Source organism: Urocitellus parryii, chromosome 2 (genome assembly GCF_045843805.1).
Source record: "Urocitellus parryii isolate mUroPar1 chromosome 2, mUroPar1.hap1, whole genome shotgun sequence".
In the NCBI taxonomy this organism is placed as follows: Eukaryota; Metazoa; Chordata; class Mammalia; order Rodentia; family Sciuridae; genus Urocitellus; species Urocitellus parryii.
In genome coordinates this window covers 199,462,370-199,489,971 of record NC_135532.1, presented here as the reverse complement: position 1 = coordinate 199,489,971, position 27,602 = coordinate 199,462,370, and the positions used below count along the sequence as shown (strand labels likewise).

The following is a 27,602-nucleotide window of genomic DNA, read 5'->3' as shown; positions in this document are numbered from 1 at the left end:
ATGATGTATACAAGAAACAACCTGAACTGTGCTGAGCCACTTTTAGGGCTCAATAACTCACTCAATGTTAATTTCAACACACAAAAGAAAACAGTCTGGCTGATTCATGGATACAGACCAATGGGCTCCACTCCATCATGGCTTTCAAATTTTGTAAGGAGTTTATTGCATAAAGAAGATATTAATGTAATTGTAGTAGACTGGAACCATGGTGCTACAACTTTTATTTACAACAGAGCAGTTAAAAACACCAGAAAAGTTGCTGAGGCTTTGACTGAGTACATTCAATATCTTTTGGTAAGTCTGGAAATTTTATCATTAATCTTGCTATACAATATATAATGTGTTATGTAATACTACTTGTGATAATAAAAGTAATACTTTTTTCATAAGCATTTTAAATTATAGCTTTGAAATTCTAATTTGTGCAGTCTTATTATTTTGCATCAAAATATAATTGTATATCTAGATTTTACCTTATTTTAAAATAATTCTCATAAACACTTGTTATGATTAATTTAAAACATTGTAAGACTTTTTGACTCTAACTAAATTAACTTCAGAATAAAGTAGTGATCCTATGTGGGCAGAGGGGATAAAGTATATAATCTTTTCATTCTTTAGATATTCTCCCTAAAATATGTCTTAACATGTTTACATTAATCAAATATGAATTTGGTAAAAGACAGGAGAAAACAGTCTGAAAAGTAGATTAATTTTATCAATGTCAAGGGAAATTCCATTCAGGTTTGCTCAAAGTGAGGGTCAGGTAAATTTAGGCCAGTTCTGGGTCATCTATAGTTTGAATGATTTTTCTTAACCATGTCAACATTTATGGAGACTCATGTTTGTCCTGAGAGGTGGTGGTAATGGGTAATTGAAAGGCAGAAGGGTTAATTTGGTCTGTGGTACATTCTTGGGCTTGAAATTGCACATGTTGTGCTGAACTTCCAAGTCTTTGCTGAAATTAAACAAACATAGCAAATCCAAGAAGCAGCTACATCTAGTGGCTAGAAGTCAGACTCAGCGGTTCAAAGTCCAAATCCTTCACTAACCATCACAATTCGTTAGCCTCTCTATGTGCATTTCCTTATTTTTGCATTTAAGATAAAATTTTATAATAATGTTTATAGAAATATTAGAAGAATACATAGATATATAAAAAGTGTTAATGTGTATGTATGTGTTTAACCAATGAATAATATTTAGTAATCATTGAATACAATCAACTTTCATTATTATTTTTATGTTTCCTAATTTGGAGAAAACAATACCATCCCTGTGAAAGGCAGAGGAGATAATTGCCTTACTCATTGCTATCAGTAGGTTATAAAAGTGCACAATCAATTTTTTTTTGGTTATAGATTTTACATAATAGAAATGAACCTCAAAGTATGGAAAGGGTGAGAGATAAGTAGAGAAATTTGGGAAAATTTGAAGCATAGATAAATTTCTAGCAATACTTCAAAGTTCAGTAACTGTTTTAAAAAATAACATAAATCGTTCAGTAGCACTACACTTTGGAGAAATATTTCCTTCAAGTTTTGGGGCATTGCTCTGAAGTATTTGGAGACCTTTATTGCTTGTTGCTGGGAAAACCTGTCTAGTTTTCCCTTAGTGGCAATTTACATCTTTCTGTAAGCCTTCAGGCATGTCACCATTCTATTCAAGCCATTAATAGTCATTGATTTGATCCTCTACAATTTCCTTATGAATATGGTGGAAGAAATACACCCTCATGTAAGCTCCTAACACCTCCGTCCTCTCACCTCTACCCATTGACTAATAGGTTTTCAAACCCTGACCTTGGCAGATTAGATTCCATCACTATCCAGCTTGTGATAGGGGAAGCCACTTAAAATCCATAATCCTCATTTTATCATCTCTGAAGTAGAAATGATTATTACACTTTCACCAGCTTTTCTAGGATTTTTGATAGAATCTAACCAGAGAAAATGGAGAGACAGATTAGCATAAACTTTGGAGTCAGATTGATCTGGGGTATGTCTTAATTCATTTGAGCTGCTGTAACAAAAAGCAAGCTATACATAGTGACTTACCTTTAAAATAAGTTTAATGATAATTAAAGTTTAACTTGTTTCAGAAATTAAAAAAGTTATCTTCTCTATCTCCCAGAAATGAATTAAGCCATGAGAAAAAAAAGAATGAGTTTTAGAATATGGTTGTGTGAGACAAGATTTGTAAATACCCAAAATGAAAATTGTGACATTCTTATTTTCAATTGTAGACACATGGAGCATCTCTTGACAATTTTCACTTCATAGGCATGAGCTTGGGAGCTCATATTAGTGGTTTTGTTGGAAAGATATTTCATGGTGGACTTGGAAGAATAACAGGTAAAACTATTTTTAATAAATTATTATTTTAGCACACTTTTAAGTATCAGAAGTTATTTAAAATTTAGCAGGTACAAAAACAAAGCAATACAAATTATGTATGCACATTTATTTTTCTGTACTTGTCTTCAAATATTAGATATAAATAAGATTCTAAAATATTTTTTAGTTCTGAATACAGCTCATGTGACTTGAGATAGAAATGAGAGGAAAAGATCTATCCCTGTATTTCTATCTAAATTATTGTTGTAAGAATACACAGGAAAATTCGGCACATTAAATTAAACTTTATTGTACTTCATGTATGCTGAGATAAGAATGATAAGAATATGGAGATGTACTTAATTTTCACAAAACTGTATTTCAGTTTTTAAAGTGTTTTACTTGAGTGCTAGAAGAATCAAGAGTCGGTATCCAAGTTTGAGGAGTTCTGATTCCCAATTTCTCACATATTCCCATGACAGAGTTACTGTATCCACAGAACTCAGTAACCAAATAATGCCAACATAGACTTTCTTCCTTCCTCTAGAAGTGGTGGTGATTTTAGAAGAAGTATAATATCCTTCCTTGAACAATTTATGTTATTTTTAAAACAGTTATTTATATGTATGTCCATAGAATATTGATAACATTTTGAAGTATTAATAAAAGACAATAAACTTTTAGTTGAATTTTAGAAAAGAGGAAAAGGAGAAGTGAAAAAAACTGGATGGATGGATATATATTTCTACCTATTAGTCAAATTTAATGGCTACATATTGGGGCTATTTAAATAAAATAAAATACTAGAAGGGCCCAAGATGAGCAATATATTTTTCAAATAAATTTTTAAGATGGTACTTTCTTCCACTGCATAGATGCTTTCAAGGAAATTAATTTTATCTCCCCTGACTTTTGATACAATTCAGAAAGTCATGAGTCTAGAATTTTATGTAAAATTTAAGCTACTCTATAAGTAATATTTATATTATATAGAAATTTTAAATATTTTTTTTCTTAAGAGAATGTGAACACATACTATTTATTATCTTTTCCCCTCCAGGAGAAGTCATAGTTGTTATTAAACACAGAACTTCTAATTTGCTAACAATTGTTACCTAAACGAAAATTCTAGAAATGTTTCAAAATATTGTGTGTAGGTATCTTTAAGGTGGTTTAGTTTGACTGTCTTCAAATGTTGATATTAAATATTCAAATAATGAAGATTCATGCTATTTATCAAGTTTTACTTACCTTTAAATATGGTTTTGGGGCAGATTTCAACTTAAAGTGCTTAGTATGTTTCTAATGTAAAAATAATAATACAACCAAGCAATAAATGAGCATCAAAGTAAGACTTGATTAGATTAATCATTCCTTTCTTGAATTTCAGGTCTTGATCCTGCTGGGCCAAAATTTACTGGAAAGCCATCAAATAGTAGATTAGATTACACTGATGCAAAATTTGTAGATGTCATCCATTCTGATGCCAAAGGTAAAGCAGTGGCTTAATGATTTAAAAATGAAAAATTAAATGTAGATCCTGGAGAAGAGGAGATAATGAGAGGAAGAAGGGATGTGGACAAGATGTTTCATGTTAATGATTTCCTGCATTGTCGAATGCACTGCTCGCCTCAGTTTGCCTCATTCAGGTTTCAAGAAGTATCACATCATCCTAAAAATGAAAATTTTGGGAAACATAATTTGTTCTATTCAAGCCATTAATAGTCATTGATTTGATCCTCTTCCCCCCTTTTTTAAACCTAAATTCCATCTTTTAAAAAATAACTTCAGAATCTAAGTATTAAATTAATTTGGAGTAAAAAGGGCTAAGTATTGCTAAGGCAGTCTTGAAGAAAAAAGGTACATATTTTTAACAGATGTCAAATTTTATTATAAACTCATAGAAATGAAGACAGTGTGGCACTAACATAAGGAAGACAAAAAAATTCAATAAAATAAAATAAGTTTCTTGTAAAACTTCTGAGATTTATGGCAGGTGGGGCACAGCTGGGCAAAATGAAATGAAAATGAAATTTCAACAAGTATTTCTGTTTCAACCTGTTAATTGTTGAAGTTTGGAAAAAACCCTCTAACTCACATATAATTAAAATCCTTTCCACATTTTTCATATAGAATGGAAAAGGAAAAGCAAATAGTTTATGTAGTATCAATTTTAAAATATTCATAATATTGGAGTAGAGAATAGTATTTTTCCCAAATCACACAAAGTTCATAACCCAAGTGAGAAGACTTAAATATTTGTTTACATTAAGACTGATAACTTAATAAAAAAAACTTTCAGAAAGTAAAAAGCAAGGGGTTGGGGTTCTGGCTCAGTGGTACAACACTTGTCTAGCATGTATGAGGCACTAGGTTCAATCCTCAGCACCACATATAAATAAATAAAATAAATGTCCATTGACAACTAAAATATATGGAAAAAAAAAAAGAAAAGAAAGAGCAAACCAAAAATATGGGGACAAAGAGCTTTAAAACAAGAGTGCATTAATAATAAGGACAAAAATAATCAAATTTTAAAAATCAAGGCTTGGGCTGGGTTTGTGGCTCAGTGGTAGAACACTTGCCTGGCATGTGTGAGGCACTGGGTTCAATCCTCAGCACCACATAAAAATAAATAAATAAATAAATAAATACATAAATAAAGATATTGTGTTCATATACAACTAAAAAAATATTTTTTAAAAATCAAGGCTTGATCAGGCATTTTTATAAAGGAAAAATTCCAAATAAACAATAACCATATGGAACATTTTTAAAGTTAGTAAAAAGAAAAATGCAAATTAAAACTTGAATGAAATACCACATGCTTATAAAGAGACCCAAAATTCAAAACCCTAGCAAGACCATTTGTTAAAGAGGTTATAGAACAACAGAAATATTCAAATGTGGTTGATAGAGGCTTAAATTGGTGCTGCCATTTTGGAAACACTTTTGCATTATTTATTAAAACTGAAGATATTCATGGTCTATAAAACAGCAATTCCACTTCCAAGTGTACAGTCAACAGATTTGCGTTTGCATGTACATGAATATATGTTCAATACTATTCAGAGTATGAATGAATATTATCCCGAAAATAGAAACAACACAAATGTCTCCCAACTAGAGAGGACAAATAAAGCTGTGGAATGCTCATACACTGAAGGGCTACGTAGCAGTAAATAACCTTCATACCTGATCATGTGGAGTAACATCAAAAACAGACTGATCATTAGAAAAAAACAGACACAAAAGCATATGCATATGTTTTATGTATATGTAGTGTCTTGTATGTATTCATAGTGTATAAATTTATATAAAAATGATTTCATTAAAGGAAAGGATGTTTGTTATCTTTAGAGGATACATAAAAGCTTGTGATTGGATAAAGGCCAACTAGGTGCTGTTCCTTGACATGAGTAGGTACGAGGCTACTTGCCTCAGAATACTGTATTTGTAGCCCTTTATTTTATGTTACTTTCTTATGTTGTTATAATTTAAAATAAATAGAAAATGGAAAGGCCATATTTGTTCTCCCCATCATTCTTAAAATCAAGGGAATTAATGATCTAAACTGACCAAGCCACCCTGTTCCCTGCATCTGATAAGAAGAAAAATAACATGCCTGAATGAAGGGCTGTTTCTAAGTTTATAATAAGTATCTTTTGCTTCCCCTTGATCCTGGAGCTTTCCTGTTTGGGTCAAACCCAGTGGCAGATTGGAGAAATAGTGGTTCCAGAATTAGAACCCAATGTTGCACTTAGGTATTAGGAAACTTCAGAGAACTCCAAATTGTTGGATTTCATATTTGCTTAAATGCCATAAGCTGAGCATAAGATGAGATGTAAAGAGGGACTGACTCTTCTTTCAGTCATACAACGCATAAGCTGCCCTGGAATCTGGAGACGTTAATTAAAGTCATCTAAGTTGTCTTTTATATTTCCTTATATGCTAAAGGTCCTCACTTCCCCACCATTATGTATATCACCAGTGCTCTCATGTCCCTCTAATACTTCCCTAGCTGTTACTGTGTTCTCTTAGTATTATATACTAGTTAAATTTCCTGGATCTTAATCTTTGGCATTTTATTTTTTTGTACCAGAGATTGAACCCAGCTTAACCACTGAGCATATTACCATAGATATAGATATAGATAGATATGTTTTTTAATTTATAGAGAGGGTCTCATTAAGTTTCTTAGGACCTCACTGAATTGCTGAGGCTGAATCTTTGGCATCATAATAGTTAATGTCAGACTCAATTATTTTATTGTTATGCTAAACCTTTTGCCGATTTCTTCCAAGTGTTAACTGTGTTAATTTCTTGTGCCTTAAGCCAAAGCATTTCAATCTTACTTGGCAACAGGGTTTTATAATTGTAGTCCTGAATTTTCTGAGCTTGCTACCCTTTTTTCATTCTAGTGGCTCCCTGGGTATTAGACTGCATAAGATAATGGACTCAGAATTTCAACCTTCACCAGTGCCCCAAAGATCTACAGATCTACAGAATCCTGGGACTCATAGCTGTATGTTGCAAGCCACCCTGACCCAAGTCATACCAGCTGAGGCAGTGTGCTCTTTAGGTTTTACCAGTTAGCATCAGCTGTTCCCAGGCATGAAAACCCCAAATGAGAATAAATCCTCACCCTGACCAGAAGGGTCATATATGGTGTGAATTCTTGTCTTCTGATGATCCTTCTTACATGTTATGCTCCAGTCACCTGGCTTCCTTAAATACCCCAAGTCTACTGGCACACATATCACCCGCGGCTTACTGCTCACATCCTCCATATCTTTACTCACTTTCAGCCTCCTCAGTGGGAAGCACAAACTACTGAAAAGTTCAGCTACCACCCTAGCTAGGTGTGCTCTGCGCCCTGTTCCACTTGCTCCATAGCACTTATCTTGAATATTATATTTTTATTTGTCTCATATTTTTCTTCCACTAGAAAGTATATTCCACTACAAGGATTTTTGCTGTATTTTTAAAAAACTTATTTATGCACTAATAGCATAAAGAACTGTGATTGGCCCATAGTAAACTGGTGACTGGTAAATATATTGAATCAATAAAATATAATCTCACAAAGAATTAATTTGAAAAACTAACATGATAGAAACTCATATCTGAAAAAAATAGCTTTTATTTTATTTTCAATTTAAAAATTTAAAGAGTACTTTTCAATAGATTTTGTAAGTAATTTTGTTTTAAGTGATTGTTGCCTACCTGATTATATATACTTTGTGATTCTTGGGTACTTTTCTTCTTAGGTTTAGGTATCCAAGAGCCATTGGGACATATAGATTTTTATCCAAATGGAGGAAAAAAACAACCTGGATGTCCTAAGTCAATTTTTTCAGGTATATGAAATAGTATTTGCAAATGAACTGCACATGATTGGAAATGGTAAAAGAAAATAATTTATTTTTCCTTTTTAATCTTTGAGCAATAGTTTGATTTAATCTTCTTTTTCCCAAGATTCAGGATAGTTATTGATCATAAATACTTTAATTTGACCCTGAGTCATTCATAAAGATTGCCAGTAGTCATATCATTTGTTTATGAATGAGACCTATTATGTAATGGTTCCAGTGATTTTAGTTCATCATTTTAAATGTTAGGAAAATTTTTAAGTTATTGAGAAAGTACCATGTAGCTAAAGTATCGTGTAATACACATTTGATCTCAAAATTCAACATTCACCATCACCATTTTACTGTAAAAACAAACATTCTCAACTCTTGATTGTCTTATATATAGAGATAAATGAGCAGCTGCTACAGGTGTGGAATTTGGCTCATCTTAGAGCCATGGTGATAAATATTCTTAGGTCCACAGCAGTAATGAGTAAGACATAACAAAGGGGCAAAGGCTGCTGAAGATAGGTGAGTTTGACCAAAGGGAGAGGATGCTAGACCTTGGGAAAGGAAAGAGAGGTCATAAAGTTTCATTGTCATCTGCTTCCATAGGTATTTCTTAGGCTGGGTAGAAATCTTAGAGGTAGAGGATTAGAAGGGAGAGTTGTACACTAGTTACTAAATATGCTAGCTTTGTGTTTTTACAACCTGCTTCTATTGAAATTAAACATCCTTTCTGTATTAGTAATTACTTTATGAAAAATTTTATTAATTTTCTGCAAAAGACATGCTAAAGTTAAGTTTTTAATGGTACTCTGTTAAGGGGCTTGAGATATAACTATATTGTAGTCAAAAATTTCATATTTATGAGGTGCACAGAATTTAGTAGAACTTAATCTTCAGTTTTTCTCTAATTGATCTCAGTTTAATACATCTATAGTTCTTTTGCTTTTTTTTTTTCTTAAAGGATTGGAATACATTAAGTGTGACCACCAGCGAGCAATTCACTTGTTCATGGCAACTTTGGAAACAAACTGCATTTTTGTTTCATTTCCTTGTTCTTCATACAGAGATTACAAGGCTAGTTTATGTGTGGACTGTGGCAGCTTTAAGAAAAACTCATGTCCTAGGCTAGGTAAGAGGGATTGGTATAGTTACTGTAATTCCTTTTGAAAATGAATACCCAAATTGTTAGTATTTTCTGTTGAATTTAAATCATAAAATCAATTATTTATATTTATGTGTTAATTTGCTAACATTTTATGGAAAATGTATCTGTGGAGATGTGGTACTGTCAGAATAAATATTCACTACTAAATTTTAAAAGATAATTAATGAGAGAAATAGATCTGCCCTCTATACTTAATATACTCTTATGACCCATGTTCTTGATAGCCAAATGGATCTAACTATTTATCATCAAATTATATTTACATTTAAATAAAAAAATTTGCACATTCTTTGCATCCCTGAGAATTTGTTTTTAATGTGAAGTTTGAGGAGCAAGTGAAGAGGTGTGAACTACAGATAGGTTTCCATTTGGTATCAGCAAGTAGTCATGAATCCTACATGGTTCACACCTTCTAAATCAATAAAGCTTGGTAAGAGCATTTAAGCATTGCAGCTTCTGAAAATTAAAGCCTTCCAGTGGAAAATTATAAAGCAAAAAGAATGTATATGAAAATAGAATGTTAGAATTTCAGGTACTGTTCAGTGTTTTCCAAAGAAAATACTAGAGCCTAGCATATAAATGTCCAGTCAGTATCAAGGAAAAATATTCCAGAAATGTTTCTAAAACCAAAGGAGCTCTAGTAGTGTTTACAAAGGCTGAATCCAATCATATGCAACCAGTTTTCTTTAGCAGGACTAAGGTATATGGAGAATCTCTAGGCAGGCATGCATTATACCAAATTTTTATTATCCTAGTTCACGTCTGCCCACATGACATCATGTGGGTTCATTTTCTGCAGAGTTCTTTTGGGATTGGTTTTTTGGTCTCATTGTTTTTTCATATTTGACCCAGATTGGTTAAGAGCACAAGTGGGGGCTGGGGTTGTGGCTCAGCGGTAGAGCGCTCAGCTAGCACATGCGAGGCCCTGGGTTCGATCCTCAGCACAACATAAAAATAAATAAAAAAAGATATTGTGTCCAACCAAAAAATAAATGTTAAAAAAAGAGAGCATAAGTGGGAACTAAAGTTAAACTTGTGAAATCTCCATTAAGCATTCTTTCTACTTCATTCAAATCTCCAATGTTGGAGGTAGGAGTTGGGAACAAAGAAGCATTTGAAATATGTATGTGTATATATTATTAATAAATATTTAAATTTTATAAATATGGAAATCTGTTATATATAATACACATTCTATGTGCATATGTGTACATTTATTAAATATATGTTATCTACTATGTGACTGTGTATAGATGCCCTTTATGCTTATATTTATATTGTATATATTTATTTATATTGTATATCATATTTATATTGTATATCATATATATACATGCATATCATATGTGTATGTATGTATGCATGTGTATATAGGAAAACTGAGGGCTATACCCAAAGAACTAAATTATATGTTCATTTACTACATTGTATTCTGCAGAACTTACTAAAGAGTTACAAGTAAAATTATGAATTCATAATATAGTAGTAAAACCTATTATAAATAGACTATAAGTTTTGCGACGTGTTAAATTCTGATTAGACTTTTAGAGAGTGGATTTATTAATGAATCCTGAATTTGAATTATTATTGTAATTGAAATAAGTAGAATACTACACTTTTTTTTTAGTTGTCAGTGGACCTATTTATTTATTTATATGCAATGCTGAGGATCAAACCCAGGGCCTCACACATGCCAGGCAAGAACTGTACCACTGAGACCAGCTCCAGTTACCAATACCGCATCATTTGAAAATATTTTTAAATTATTAAATAAATCTATGACTGTGATTATCGCAATGATTATGTTTATTAATTCTTTAGTTATACTTTAGTGATTTGAAATATGCATGTTATTTGATAGAAGTTCAGTATCCAATGTTCTGTTTCTTAAATCTCAGGTTATGAAGCTGAGCTATGGAAAATTGGCATGAAAGGAAGAGTGGAAGGATGGCCTCATAGGACCATTGTGTATTTGGATACTAGTAGTGCAAGTCCATTTTGTAGTAAGTTGTTAACATTTTTAACAAATGAAAAAAATATTATTTTTTTGTATTCCTTTTTTAAAAAAAATTGTACCAAAGATTGAACTCAGGGGCATTAACCACTAAGCCACATCCCCAGTCCTTTTTTATATTTTATTTTGAGACAGGGTCTTCCTTAGTTGCTGAGGGCCTCCCTAAATTGCAGGGTCTGGCTTTGAATTTGAGATCCTCCTGCCTCAGCCTCCCAAGCTGCTGGGATTATAGGCAAGTGCCACCGTGCCTGCTGTAGTCCTTTTTATTTTATTGAAAATATGCTTTGCACTCTCCCAAATTCCATCACTTTAAAAAATTTGTTATAGATAGTTGAACAAATTTGACTAAGGACTTTATTTTTTTAGATAAGTTGATCAGATGCTTGTATAATATTTTCCCAAAGAAATCATCCTAGCCTCCTTCAAATTCACATGATTTTTTTTCCAGAAATCATTTCAGCATATAACATGTTAGTAAGCTTAAGACTTTTGTATATACTACTTATACCAAATTAAGACTTAAACTATATACATCTGAAAATGGCAAATGAATAATAATCTCCCTAATACATTTAGAGTTAAATGAGAGAAAATGTGTAGAACAGGAGAGAACGTTATGCTAGTTGTATTACATAATTAACATAAAGAGGACCTATGAAAGATAGCACAATTATTTTCTTTAGAGATGAAAAAAATGGAAGTGATTTATAAAGAAATCACTTTATGTGGATATTATGAGGTTAGTTTCTAGTTAGTGGCATTGACTTTGGTGTCTGAGGTATTTAGGTGGGCCAGTTACTGTTAAGGTTTTGAAGTTGTACTCACTGTCATTTCAAGATACTATAATCCTTTAAACCTTAATTGTATGTCCTGTTATACTGAATTGAGTCTGTCCATTAATGAATTAAAATTTTTATTTATTAATTTTAGATTTGCAAATAGAAGAATTAATACAGAGCTACACACCTTTTATCCAATTTCCCTCCATGGTAACATTTTATAATACTATAGGTAATATAATTTCATTAGCAGTGTATTGATGTTTGTACAGTCCATCTACTTTATTCAGATCTTTTCTTAAATTGTGTGTGTGTGTGTATGTGTGTGTGTGTATGTATAATCTGTATACAGATTAGTCACATGTATATGGTATGTCTCTACCACAACAGTTAAGATACTGAGCAGTTCCTCACCACAAGGATCCCTTATGTTGTGCTTTTATAACCATATATGCTATTTCCCAGCTGTCTCTGACTTCTGACATCCATTAAAATATATTTCTAAAATTTTGTCATTTCAAAAATGTTATATAAAAGGAATTATTTAGTATGTGATTTTGTTGTTGGCTCTTCTTCATGTAACATAACCTGAAAGGTCATTCATGTAACATGTATGAATAATTCATTCCTTTTCTTTAGTGAGTAGTATTCCAGAGTATGTATGCACTATGGTTTGACCTTTAAGCTATTAAAGAGCGTAAAGGATGAATTTAGTTTTTGGCTATTACAAATAATGCTATTAAGAATTTTGTGTACAAATTTTTGTGTGAATATGTTTTCATTTTTGTCACAAAGGCTCAGGAGTGCAATTTTTGAATCATAAACTAATTGCTTGCTTAGGTTTATAAGAGACTGACAAAATGGCTATATCATTTTGTATTCCCCTGAGCAAACTATGCGTGATCTATTTTCTCTGATTCCCACTTGGCTTTGTCATTATTTTTGAAATCTTACTGATTCTGATGAGTATATACTGACACCACATTTGACTTTAACTTGCGTTGCCTGATATGTGATTATATTGAATATCTCTTTATAAATCCTTTTTAGGTGAAGAGTGTGTTCACGCCTTTTTGGCATTTTCCAATTGGATTATTTTTTAACTATTGAGTTTGAGATTTCTTTACATATTGTAGAAAGTAGTACTCATTAGTTATTTGGTCTAAAAATATTTTCTCAGGTTCTGCAACTCGTCTTCACAGTTTTTTTTTTTTACTGTTTCATGTTAGTTATACACGACATTAAGATTCATTTTTACATAATTTAAAAAAAATGGAATGTAAGTTGCTTAAATTCTGTCCCCAGTATTTCCCCTTCCTCTTGCAGTTTCCTTTCCTCTACTCTATAGACTTTTCTGCTATTTATTTTTTAGGTTTCTTTTTGTTGTTGTTAGTGTTTTGTGGAGATACCTGATGGTGAGATTCATGGTGGTACATTCATATATATGCATAGGAAAGTTAGGTTAGATTCATTCCTTTATTCTTCATTTATCCTGCCCCTTCTCCCTCCCCCTTAGTCTCCTCCATATAGCTTACCCATCTTTCTTTTATTTGATGGAATCTCCCCACTGTTCCCCGCTTTCTTTCTCTCTCTCATTTTTTCCTGCTTACTTTGGGCTTGATTTCACATATGAGGGAAAACATTGGGCCTTTCACTTTCTGAGTGTAGCTTATTTCTCATAGCATCATAGTCTCCAGTTCCATCCATTTACCAGCAAATGCCGTAATTTTATTCATTTTTATGGCTGAGTAAAACTCCATCGTGTACGTGTACCACATTTTCTTTATCTGCTCATCTGTTGAAGCACACCTGGGTTGGTTCCATATTTCAGCTATTGTGAATTGTCCTTCTGTAAACATTCATGTGGCTGTGTCACTGTAGTACGCCGATTTTACTTCTTTTGGATATGTGCTGAGGAGTGGTGTAGCTGGATCATATGGTAAATCCATTCCTAGTTTTTTTGAGAAATCTCCATACTGCTTTCCATACTTGTTGCACTAGTTTGCAGTCCCATCAACAATGCATGAGTGTACTTTTTCTCTCATATCCTCACCAACACTTACTATCATTTGTATTCTTGATAATTGCTGTTCTGACTAGAGTGAGATGAAGTCTCACCATAGTTTTGATTTGCATTTCCTTGATTGCTAGCAATGTGGAACATTTTAAAAATAGATTTGTTGGCTAATGGTATTTTTTCTTTTCTGAGGTGTGTGTTCAGTTCGTCTGCCTAATTATTAATTGGGTTATTTGTTTTTGGTGTCAAGTTTTTGAGTTCTTTATATATATTCTTAATATTAATACCCTACCAGAGGTGTGGGTGGACAAAGATTTTTATTGTGTAGGAATTCTTAATTCTTTCCTCTGCTGTATAGAAGCTTTTTAATTCGATGAGATCTTACTTATTGGTTTTTAAGTTTATTTCTTACATTTTAGGGGCCTTGCTAAGCAAGCAGTTCCTGTGCCAACAGGTTACAGTGTTGGGTCTACATTTTCTTTGAACAGTTGGAGAGTTTCAGACCTAATTCTGAGGTCTTTGATCCACTTTGAATTAACTTATGTGTAGGGTGAGAGATAGAGGCTAAGTTTCATTCTTCTACATATAGGGTTCTAGTTTTCCCAGTTCCATTTGTTAAAAAGCATATCTTTTCTCCAGTGTGTACTTTTAGCAACTTTCTTTAGTGTAAGATAACTGTATCTATATGGATTTGTCTCTGTCTTCTATTCTGTTCCATTAATTTTCATGTCTGTCTGGGTTGTCAGTACCATGCTGTTTTGTTACTATAGCTCTCTTGTGTATTTCAAAGTCTGGTATTGTGATGTCTCCAGCATCATTTTTTTTTTTCAGGATTGCTTTGGCTATTCTACATCTCTTATTTTTCCAAATGGATTTTAGAATTGCTTTTTCTAATTCTGTGAAGAATATCATTGGCAATTCAATGGAGATTGCATTGAATCAATATAAAATGCTTTTGGTTATGGCGATTTTAATAATATTGATTCTCCAGATCCAAGAACAAGATGTAAAGTGTTCCTTTACATCTCTTGCATTAGAAATTTTCATATTCTAAGGTCTTCTTCAGTTTCTTTCTTCAGTGTTCTATAGTTTGCACTGTAGAGATTCTTGACATCTTTTGTTAGAATCATTCCCATGTATTTTATTTTATTTTCTGAGGTTAGAGTGAATGGGATAGTTTTCCCAATTTCTTTTTCAGTGGGTTTATTATTGGGTTTATTATGTGTGTTGATCTTGTATCCTGCTGCTTTACTAAAACTTTTTATTAGCTCTAGAAGTCTTCTGGCTGTAACTTGTCTTTTCAACCTTTTCACAGTCATTTGCAGAGCAAAATGTTTACTCTGATAAGGAATAAATTCTATATTGATGCTTGATATAAACTTATATTCTGCTTTTGCTGTTTGGAATGTATATAGTGCTGTTATGTTTCCCTGAATATATTATATATCATATTTGCTGCTTTTATTTTTGCTTTATATGTAAAAATTTATCTTACCCCCATGGACTATTTTATTAGATTATATTCACAGCAATAATTTACCTCACAGATTCTTTGAATCTTTTCTTTTTATCTATCTTTAATATTTTATTCTGTGGTATTTTGCTTCCATTTATTTAATACTCAATATTAATTATAAATATCATTATTGCATTAACTATTCAATTTTATTTCCAAATTTATTTTTTCTATATTTGTGTCTGGAGTTCTGATCCTGCATTTCTTCCTTTCAGTGTTGACTTCTTCCTGACATATACCCTATCAGTGACTTTTCACTAGTGGTCTCTACCTCTATTTTTTCCCCTTGAAAATATTCTTATCTTTTTCTCACTTAGAAATGAAAACATAGTTTGAGATAAGTTCTATATCAACATTTTTGTTCAGCTTATTGAAAATATTAATTCTTTTATGTTCATTCAAGCTTTTATTCCCCAGGTTTTATGAACCTAATTATTTCCTGAAGATAATCTGTCACTTTCCTCTTATTGTATTTATTAATTTATTTTGTTTTGGTGTTATTTTTCAATATTGACGCTCCCTTCAAGTCTGGATTAATTGTTAATGAAAAATCTGTGCTCTTTTAAATCAGAAATTCATGTGTTTCATATATATAGAAAATGTTCAGCAGCCAGCTGTTTTTCAAAATTCTCAGAGCACATTGGACTCCTTTTTTTCTAGAACTATATCATTACAATCCTAGAGGACTCTTATGTAAATTGTTTGGGGCTCTTCATTAAATGACTTGTCTTAATTTAAATTTCATGTTGTTATTATTTTCTTAACCTTAATACCTGCTGGGTTTGTACCTCGGTGGTACAATGCCTGTCTTGCCTTGGGTTCAATCCTTAGAACCTCAAAAAGAAGAAAAGAAATGATTTTTAAAAAGATTCATACAGGCACAGAACCAGGAGGAGTAATTTCCCCTTTGATCACTTCAATGATGAGGCAGGAAATTGAGGTTCCTGGATCTCTACAGGAACCTGCATTTCAGCTCTGTCACTTAGTACCAGGTCTCTTTTTCCTTTGTGGAGGTTGATACTTCAGCCTCACTTTCCTTCATTCACCCAGTTCTCAGGTCCCAGGGCTTCAACCCTTATGGCCTTGAATTTTTTTTCTTCATTTCTACTTCCTCCTTTTGGGCTTGATTTTGTATGAAAATATATATCGCTCACCTACCACTTCTACATAGTTATAGTAGGATGGTGGCTTATTCTGTAACATTTTAATATACGGTGCTGCCAGAAATTACCTGAGCCAATTTATGGGTGAGGGGGGTGAAAATACTCTGCCTGAAGCTGGGCATAAACTTCAGAATAAGAAGTGTTTCTTTATATCTCTTGCATTAGTAATTTACAAGATGCAGTCATAAATGCATTACATTATTTGAGGTAATTCTAAGCACAATGAATGATGTTACTTCTGACTGTTTAGTGGAAACGATTACCAGGAGCATTTATAACTTTTGTATATCTCACAGGAAAATTTACAGATTTCACATTGTGTTTGAATATGTATATTGTCTTCTAGGGAAGACTCAAAATAACTGGCAGAGTCAGGGCTTCCAGTGTAATCCTGAAACTGTTGAGAATAGGGGTGATTTCACTAGTTTTGCCTCTGGAAGGTATACTATACTAAATTTTCATGAGGGCATTTTGAATAGGAGCTACAGTGAACTTACTCTACTGGAGTTATTTAATTTAATAGAGTCATTTAATTTACTCTTTCAGCTGCCAAAAAATTAGGGATGATGGTAGTCAAGCAGATGTAGCTTGGACTATTAATCAGATAATTAAGAAACCTTATCATATTTACCTTAGATATCTTATTGAAAAGTACAAATTGTTTATTGGCCCAAATTTTGAATGTTGTTTATTTTCTGATTTGCAGATTAATTAGAATTTATTAGGTATTTGGCCAAATCCTAACCACAATCATGACTAGGTTCTTATTCTTTGTTTTTAAGACTAATCAAAAGTTGACAAACAAGCCAGGTGCAGTAGTACACACCTTAAATCCCAGCAGCTCAATAGGCTAAGACAGGAGGATTTTGAGTTCAAAGCCAGAGTCAGCAATGACAAGGCTCTAAGGAATTCATTGAGAGACTCTGGCTCTAAACAAAATACAAAATAGGACTAGGGATGTGACTCAGTGGTTGAGTGCCTCTGAGTTCAATTCCTGGTATTCCCTCCCTCAAAGAAAAAAAAAAAAGCTGACAAACAAGCAAAATATATTACTTAAGGACAAAAAGAGAGCTTCTAATGAATATCATTTAACATATATAATATAGGACTAAATTAAATAATATATACCTCTGTGTATTTGTATATGTACCAAAATTAAAGTTTAAAAAATAATGTGAATGGCCTTTTATATTTTTATTTCGTAGCTTATTATTTTGTTCTCAGTGTAGTTGCTGTGGGTGAAGCTATGAGTGATGGCTATATTTCATTTAGATTATTAAACCAACTTGGAACCATTGAAAATCCAAGGCTCTATGAGTAAGTACCATTTCATGTTTTCTTCTTTCATACATTAAATGTTTGCTATCTTGAGTATCCAGTTTAGAAGATAGTCCAAACAGAGTAAATTTCTATCCAAAGAGTATTAAAATGTTAGATATTACAAGGATCCATGTGTCACCTTTGGATTCTTTCATTTTAAAGAAGAAGATATTGACTGTGAGCCCGAATACCTAATTAATATTATAGAACTGGTTACTACCTCAGTTACAAGAGTACAAAAAGAAATGTTTTCTGTCTTTTCATTCTTTTTTTTAAATTTGGATGTGGGCATGATACCTTATTTATTTTTACGTAGTGCTGAGAATTGAACCCAGTGCCTCACACGTGGTAGGCAAGTACTCTACTGCTGAGCTATGACTTCAGCCTCATCTTTCCATTCTTAATTCCAGTATTTTTCCTAACAATCTTGCTTTCCCAGTTTCTCCAGTTTTCATGCAACGTCATGTTCACAGTGGCAGAAGTGAAGGTCCAGTGGCATCAGTTAATAACCAAGTGATGCCATTTTAGTATTTCAGAAATACATGCTCAGCCACAAAGTTCCTAAATAATAGGAGAGGGATGTTTTTCCTTAATCTTCTATTTAGCTTCGTATGCATGTGCATAATGTTATCTAATCATCTCAAAGCCAACTATCATGTGGGTTTCTTGAATGTCTGTGTGTTTAATAAATTCTTAAAGTAGGAAATTCATTTTCTCTCAAAAGTATGACAAATAGGTATCTGTTACAGTTGAAATTATGACTTCCAATATAGTGTGTTGGACTTCTAGAAAGCCATTAAATAACAGAGTTGCTTTCAAAAGACTCACAGTTACCATATCAGGTGATTAAATAAAAGATAAATTTTATTTTGCTATGACTGCACATAGGTTTAACTTTTGAATGGCTATTGATGATATTGGAGTTTCAGGAGGTTTAGTTGGTATCTCAAACATTTGCGCCTGTCACATTTTAGGTAGTCCTAGTACTTGAATTGGCAAATTGATTAAATTTAATGTGTGAGGGACCTCGGACCTGAGTATACAGTGACATATAGATTTATTCAGCCATTAACTATGAACTAGGAAAAAGTTCCTGCCTATTTTATTTGCAGAACAATAGCAGTGTCTTTAATATTATAGTATTATTAACATTTAATTAAAATAAGAATAACATTAAAATATAAAAGGAGACACACTTTACAACTGATACAGTGTTTAAGACAAAATATTTTAGACCATGCACTACACAAAGAAAATGATTTAAAAAAAGTTCATGTTGATAAAAATCACTGAAAACTTCTGTACTGAAGTAAAATAAAGACCTTCCAACATGGAAAGCAATGATCATCCTCAGGAATAATATTCTTGGTTGAGAGTCAGGCAATTTTTAAAAACTTATGAGAAAAATGCATTTTTAATATTAAAGACTCTAACATTAATTTTCTAAAGTTAGTAAAAGCATTGCAGATTATTTAATGGTAAAATGAATGTAGTAGGGCTGGGGATGTGGCTCAAGCGGTAGCGCGCTCGCTTGGCATGTTCGGGGCACTGGGTTCGATCCTCAGCACCACATACTAATAAAATAAAGATGTTGTGTCCACTGAAAACTAAAAAATAAATATTAAAAAATTCTCTCTCTCTAGAAAAAAATAAATGTAATAATAATGCAAGAGTACCAATTATTCTTGTTCTTTTCCTTTTTTAAACCTTCCTTTAGTCACTTAGAAAAGAAGATAAAAGAAATCAAATTAGAATTTCAATCCAGATATTTTTACTTTTATCAAGCCCCCGTCTTTTATTATAAAAAGGTTTAAAGCGTTATTTATCTAATTTTGAACATTGGTCAAATGTGTTGTCATTGTATATATTATTGCAAAATAGTTGACTACTTTTTGTAACATTGTATGTAATTCTAATTTGAGTATGTATATTTATGCATATTCATATAGTCAATTATTTAGTCTTATCAGAAATATGCTTTTTTAGCTTTTGTATGAATTTACTTATCTAACACATTATTCATCACAAATCTTATTCAGACATTTTACAGAGTACTAGAACTCAAACTGAAATAGTTTTATTGTTCACAAGGAAGGCACAGAATACTGGAAGACTAAGCTATAATTGCATCTCTGAGTAATCAGTTTTATGATAGAATATCACTAAATTACTGTTAAAGCACAGAGGAGAAGCAAGGGAGCATTTGAAAATAAGGTGATGGACTCCAAAAACAGGGAGAAGTTATTTTCAAACATAGGGAGATGGGAAAACACATAATTTAAGAATAGTGCACAGAGTAGAGTTCTCAAGCAGTTGCTTTGAATTTTTCTGGAAAGCAAACTTATGTCCTGATTTACTTTGCAAACATATGGAACACCATGGAGAAATGTAAAATATGGGAACATTCCGTGGTAAAATCTGCCCATCTAACCCTGGCTAATGGCTTTATTGTTTATATATTAATTATTTTGGGGATTTGAACTACATTTTAGATGCTCTGGGAGTCAGAGAATGTTAATGATCTTTTATTTGCCTTTCCAAAATTGAAACAGGAATATTTCCTCACTGTAGAAAATGTGTCATTTTATAGACTGGAGAATGAGAATTGCCTATAATTGTATCACCCAATTTAAAAAATAATCATTCCACCCCTTCTTTCACCTCTTTTTCCCCTTTCTTGTTCTTTTCCTTCTCTGTCCTCTTCTGAGCCTCTTTTTTGGTGGTTGTTGTTTTTGCACATGACCCAGTGGATAAATTTTTTTATTTAGCAAAATGTGTATCTTACTGAAAATGTGGTCTGCATCCTGATTGTTATACTTAGTGATATAGTGTGGACACACTTCCTTTGTAACTAAAAATCACTTAGATCTTGTGAGACCAAAAGTATGAATATGCCAATGCAGGACTTTAAACAGGAAATACCAGTATTACAAGTTCAGATTGTAACAATTCCCTAGATGGATGAGCAGTAGGTAGATTAGAGGGAACGAGATTGGTGCCAAGAGTCCACAGATAGAGCTACTGCCATATTCCTATAAAAGATGAGGGGGCGTGGATCAAGTCAGTGGGCATGAAAAAGAAGTGTGAGACTCTAGAGGTTTTAAGGCTTACAAATAGTTATGTGGTATGTTTTTATGATTAAATGAACGTGAAAATCAAAAAAAGAAATCAATCTAGAGTAACTTCATGTGTGGAGCTTGGTGGCTACTTAAAAAGTGTATAGTATTACATAGTAAGGTGAGACTTATTTAGGGATGATCCAATTTAATCATTAAATTAAAAAATTTTGAGAGTTTTCATAGCCCAGGAACAATGCTAGGAATGGGAAAGAAACTCTTCGACAAATTGCATCTCTGCCCTTATATGATTTCAGCATATAGGTTTTAAATTAATGATAGAAGGAACACAAGTATGTACATCATCCCTATTTTCAAACAGTTTTATGTACATTGAGTCAGGCCCTCTGCTAAGTGTTTAGAATATTGCAATGAGCAAAACAGACTTGGTCCTCTCCTCATTACGCTTGAAGCACAGTGAGGAATAAAAGGGTAGTCAAATTATAAATAAGTTAAAAGTAAAATCTGTCCAGGAAAAATATCTGGAGACAAATTTAAGTATGGAAACTTAAAGTGGGGAATATGAATTAGTGGGGTCATTAAAACATTTTTGTGGGTATTTTTTCATTAGTTGTGATCTAAATGATCAATGGGTCACTGCCCTGCTGCATTCTAGGCTGGGGACCCACAAATGCAAAGAACTTGATGCAGAAAGCAGCACAAGCCACTCTGGGACCTGACAGGAGCTCTGTGTTTCAGAATAGGGGCAGAACAAATGAGAGGGGCGGGGAGGGAGAAAGATGAGATAGAGATCTCCCAGATATCGCAGGAATAAGAATTCACAGGCATGCTCCAGAATTTGTAATCAATTCACTGGATAAATGAAAATCACCGAAATGTTTTCATTGGGAAGTTTGACTGGGGCCAAGACTGTATTTTTATTTTGGAAAAACAATAGACCACATTGGTTAGAGAGGAAATTGGAGAGGGGATTGAGTGCTATTGCAATTATATATATAGGCAAGATACAATGGTCTCCTGGGTAAGAGGATTTGCAAAGGAGATAGAAAAATGAGATTGGATTCAAAGATTCAAGATATTTTTTTAGGTAAGATTCATAATAAGAATTTATGATAAACTAGATGTGGGGATTGACTGGAGAGTGGTATTAGTGATGAGTCCTGATTTTTTGGATAAGGCAATAGAGGGTAGTATGAATTTACTTATCCAACACATTAATTTACTTATCCAACACCATAAAGATAATAATGCCTTTTAATATCATTAGGAAATTTATGTTTTTGTTTAGATTTTATTTTCTTTTTGTGGTCAGGGGAAGGTGTTGGGGAAAATGATTCGTTTAGATTTGAAACTTCTAAGCTTTAGGCATCCTTGTGATATTCAAATGTCAAAGTGAATACTGGTGGATATATGTTTCTGGACTCTCAATTTGAGGTAGCTACTTGGTGATCATGAGCAACCTGTTGGCTTTTAAAACCACTGGGGTGGATGCAAATTGGTGGGAAAGGTAACATGTTCCTATATGGATATGTTGAATTTGAAGTATTGAAATCCAGATAACTTCTTGGAAAAACATTAGGGAGATATCCAATGACATATTCTGTGAAAGAGGAGGAGGTGGCTCTGCTGGGAGGGAGCTGGGATAAACCTTAAGGATAATAATGGCATCCTTCTTTGGGCCTAGCTGTTGTGAAGGAATAAAACAGGAGGGCAATAAAAAATAAGATATGGTAGGAAATGTTTGTTCTTCAGTGTTTCTGTATGAGATTTTCACCTTGGTTTAAGCAAGTCTTTCTTCTCTCAAAAGAGAAGCTTCTTTCAATAAGATTTTCTTTCCTTCCTTCCTTCTTTCTTTCTTTCTTTATGTTTTTACAGATTTTATTTCAATAGACTTTAAAAAACAATTTTCTCCCTTCTCTCCTTTCCTTTCCTCTCCTTAACTTTGTTTCTTTTCTTTTCCTCTCCTTCCCTTCCTTCTCTCATTCTTCTCCCCTGTTCCTTTTTTCCTCCATTTTGATCCACCTCCCCCTCATATGCTGCCTCCACTTTTTCTTTTCTTTGCTCTTAGTTTTATCTAAAGAGACACAGTGCAGTGGAGTAGGTTGAGTCTGTTTGCAGACAGGTAAATCCATGTTGATACAACCAACTCCAGGGACATGGAAATGAAGAATTGGCAGAGAAGCACCAGTGAGGCTGTTGACATCCACGTGCTTGTCTGTCAGCTGTGTGACTTTAAGAAAGGCATCGGGATGCTCTGCTACTCACTTTTCTCATCTGTGTAATAGTAATGCTCAGAATTCCTAATAAAAAGAGTTGTTGAAATAGGTAAATGAGGTCTAATATGTGGAGTGTTGTTAGAATTCTGGGTACTTCATCAGTGCTGAGGAAATTGTATTCACTAACTATTACCCTTGATTTTTCTTTTGAATCTCTGGCTTTTATAGATTATCCCTTTAAGTATGGAATCTTTGATAAGATGGCACAGAACAGTGGAGTTATTATTTGAATTTCTAATCTATTTAAGGAATTGTGATATTGAAGTGTCCAAAGAAAGAAATGTAAAACAAATAATCTTAAACAAATGTATAATCTAGGCACTCACTCAGAAAAACAAGATAGCTCACATTTAAAAAATTTATTTATTTGCTCTTATCAGTTATACATGACAGCAGAATGCTCTTCCATTCATTATACACAAATGGAGCACAGTTTTTTACTTCTCTGGTTGTACCCAAAGTACATGTATGATTGCACCATTCGTGCAATCATACCTGCACGTAGGGTAATGATGTCCATCTCATCTCACCATCTTTCCTACCCCCATGTCCCTTTCCCTCCTCCTCTTTGCCCAATCTAAAGTTTCTCCATTCATCCCTGCCCCTGCACCCCATTATGTATAAGCATCTACTTATCAGAGAAAAACATTTAGTCTTTGTTTTTTTTGGGGGGGGGGTTGGCTTACTTGGCTTAGCATGATATTCTCTAACTCCACCATTTATCTGCAAATACCATCATTTTATTCTCTTTTATTGCTGAGTAATACTCCATTGTGTATATATACCACAGTTTCTTTATTAATTCATCTATTGAAGGACATCTAGGTTGGTTCCACAGTTTAGCTATTGTGAATTGGGCTACTATAAACATTGATTTGGCTATGTTACTGTAGTATGCTGCTGTTAAGTCCTTGGGGTATAGAACAAGGAGTGGGATAGCTGGGTCAAATGGTGGTTCCATTCCAAGGTTTTTAAGGAATCTCCATATTGCTTTCCAGATTGACTGCACCAGCAGATTGGCTGCACCAGCAATGTTTGAGTGTACCTTTTCCCCCACACCCTCGCCAACACTTATTGTTGTTTATATTCTTGATAACTGCCATTCTGACTAGAGTGAGACAGGATATCTCATTTTTTTTCCTCAAAAGTATTCCCCCAATATATCTGTGGAAATGTATGTATGTATTATTATTTTATTAGGTTTATAGTAAATTACTGTTTAGATTATTTTAATAAATATTTAACAAGTATTTTATTTGGCCTTTTCCATATCAAATTGTTTTCTAAATCTTGCCTCATTAGGATTATACTGATTTTAGACATAATGTATGTTTAAAATCATTAATATGCAAATTTTTTATTTAGGAAGAGCAAACCATTTTATAGACTTCAAGAAGTCAATATTCTTGCTCAATTTTTCACTGATATTATAAATATTTCAAGCATTGGTTTGACGTATTTCCAGACCTCAAATATACAATGTTCCACATGCAACTACAGGATCCAGAGTCTCATGTTAAAATCACTCACGTACCCAGAAAGGTAAGACCACTCAATTTTTATTTCAATGTGTCATCTTTAACTTGAAAATCCCTTGTTAAGTAATGTTGTAAATATTCATGTATAAATAGTCAAGTATCTGTTTATTGTTGATTTTAGACTATATTATACATAGATATTAGAGTGTTAAAAAGGTATGAAATACATTTTTTTGGCTTGGATAAAATTTATTTTGAAATTACATTACCTAAGCAAAGAAAATGCACAGACACAATCACTTCCTAAGACAAAACAAACATGAAAAAGTGAGACAATGTGTGCCTTAGAGGTTTATCTCTGGTTTCTTATTTATAATACATTTTCACGGAGTGGTTGAGAGCTGTTCTTTAGGTGGTGTCCAGTGGTTGAAAACTATGATGAAACACAGGGTCACAGCAGATGCAGGTCGCCATGACTTCTAGCCATTCATTCTTTCTCCCAATTTTATTACCCTTTGGTTGGGGAAGGAAGAAAGTCCATTTTCATCTGATGCCCCTAAGATTCTGGAGATAACTGGAGATTCAACACAAGAACAGAGTGAGACTCTGGGATGCGTACCACAACAGCATGAAGAGAAGCTGACTCTACACACTTTAGTTTTATAGTCATTATAGTCATCTGTCTTGTTTGTCACTTATGTCACTGTTGCCTCCATTCCTATTGAAATGTGACACCATCATGATCATCTGGGGTATATTGTCTTGGGGATCATCAGCTTAGCAGTAGTTTGCTTCAGCCCACTGACTGTTCTTGATTTCTTATACTCACAATCACAGAGGACTCCTTGTCCTCATGGTAGTGATGAACATGTTCACCAAAGAATTCATATCTCCATCAATAACACCCTTGTGAAGGTACTAGAAACACTGAGGAGCTCCTTTGTGAGTTGGTCACCTGTCATTTTCATGTGTGAGTGTTTCCAACAGTAAGCATCAACTGAGAGCCAGTAGAAAAGCCATGTGTGGATTGCTGGAAATCTTTCTTTACTTAACTATGATGCTTTCTCTTTATGTTCTTGTGCATTTATATATTTGATTTCCAAATTACCTTCCTATGAATGTTGATAATAGTAAATATGAATTTGTGGAGAGTAAAAATAAAAATGATAAGTGATAAGAATACAGACTTACATGAAGTCTATATCAATAGAGAGGAGTTGGGGAAATTCTCTGAAGTATAGGTCATTTTATAACTTTGGGGGCAATATTTAGACACTAAAATGTCAACAAAATTCCATTATAATTACAAAAAACTAAGGATTATTTTATTTTCATTTGTCTTGGATTAAAATGTCTACAAAAAATATATGGACATTTTTAGCATTCTCTACCAAAGTACAAGGTAATGATGGTGGTGAGGTCATGCCTTGAATGACTAAAACTGTAAATATTTCAATCTTCAGCCAACCTCCATATTTACTTTGTTAAAGATACAAGATCTCCATTAAACACATGCATAGAAATTGTATTTGCAGTCCCCAAAGCTGGGCTTAGAAGAGGTCAAAGTTGTTACAGCATCATATTGTCCTCATCTCCTCTGTCCATACCTTTCTGAGTGTAAAGATGGAGGATATTAATGCAGAAGTCTAGAGGTTGTAATTTTGCATCTTGTTTATAGACTTTAAGGGATTCATATTGTCCAGGAATAGTCTTTTTTTATATTTGGTATCATAAATGGAAAGAAAAATGAAGAATTTTCTTCTCAGTCCAGAAGAAGCACCCAATATAAACCCTAACAAGATACCAGGCATTTAACAAGAGTATTTGTATACAGAACAGCACACAAGCTCAAGATGAGCAAAAGAAGTTTTGTTGTAAGCATGAATACAGTGAAAGAAACCACTCAGACTCCATTCTTTGTGAGCATGGGTAAATATGGGGGTAGACACTCCACTTACTGTTTAAACTGAAATGAAATGAAAACACAACATAGGTAATAATACAGTGTTGAAAACAAAAGAAAATTTTACAATCAAGCTTTAGGAATAAGTTTACTTTAAAAATGTTTATCAAGGAAATTACATAAAGCATTGCTCAGGGTTCTCACTGATATTTAAGAAAACAAATTCAGAAAAGAACAAGTGAAGAATGATATGATGAAACAAATAATAGTGGTTAAAAGAGATTTGGCTGAGATAATTGAAATCAATATCAAAATTGGTATTGGTATTACAAACAATAAAGGAAGGTTCAATAATGTAGAAAATACATTATAACCTCCTGAATAAGGAGATATAAATATTTGAGAATATTGGATAATATAGACATGGGAAAATAATTGAAATGCAAAGTGGATATCTTATGTCACTAAAGAATAGACAGAAGAGAAGTACTCCATTTGTGATAAAATAAGTCTCCCTTTAATTGAAGAAAAGAAGATAAAGATCGCAAATGGAAAGGCTGAACTAAAAAGCAGGAAACCAAGAGGCCAACACTTAAGACTATTCTTTTAAAATTTATTTTAAAATTTTGATGATAAAGAGAATTTTTCAAATACTCAAAGAAATCTTTAGGGAGTGGAAAATTCAATGTTTTAGCAATGAGGGTTTTTATTAAATGCATGTGCAGGTTTAATGTGATGCCAATAAAAAATGTAATATTTGAATCTTCTAACCAATCTGAAATTAGAAATATCAGGATGAGCCAAGAAAGCTTGAGTAATTAGTATAATTTTTATAACTTTAAGTGTGAAGCAGTAAAGAGTTTATCATTGCTTCCATGCAGCAATAATTTAAAAAGTCTGAAATTGGCAGATAAATTTAAATGTAGTTTAATGAATAAATAGAAACCCCCCAAATCTTATGGATGTTGAGGATAGCAGTCAAATAATGACACTATACCAAATGGTTGACAAGTAAAAAGTTTGACATTTTCTTATCACACATCAAAATTAGTTCCAAATATAGTGAAGTATTAAATGTAAACTGGTAAACAAAGAACAGAAAGAAATTTAGAACATGTTTGTGTTTGCACTAAATTAAAGCTGAGATAAAAAATGTTAATCAGTTTGCTTATATAAAAATCTAAAAAACAAG

General features: G+C 32.9%; 1 protein-coding gene across 1 annotated transcript; it reads left to right on the top strand.

Moving 5' to 3' along the window:
* On the top strand, positions 1 to 26,971 carry Lipi (lipase I). Its single transcript, XM_077795546.1, has 9 exons — positions 1 to 297; positions 2,249 to 2,357; positions 3,730 to 3,831; positions 7,610 to 7,699; positions 8,664 to 8,831; positions 10,766 to 10,870; positions 17,562 to 17,673; positions 24,395 to 24,571; positions 26,938 to 26,971. The coding sequence occupies exons 1-9, from the start codon at positions 1 to 3 to the stop codon at positions 26,969 to 26,971; spliced, it is 1,194 nt and encodes a 397-aa protein (XP_077651672.1).
* The last annotated feature ends 631 nt before the right edge of the window (positions 26,972 to 27,602 follow it).

Excerpts from the sequence above, each read along its gene's own strand:
- Lipi (XM_077795546.1), top strand. The coding sequence starts at position 1 with ATGATGTATACAAGAAACAACCTGAACTGTGCTGAGCCACTTTTAGGG. Across the intron at positions 7,700-8,663 it reads TCCTAAGTCAATTTTTTCAG|GATTGGAATACATTAAGTGT; the intron begins GTATATGAAATA and ends TTTTTCTTAAAG. Across the intron at positions 10,871-17,561 it reads TAGTGCAAGTCCATTTTGTA|CTTATTATTTTGTTCTCAGT; the intron begins GTAAGTTGTTAA and ends TTTATTTCGTAG.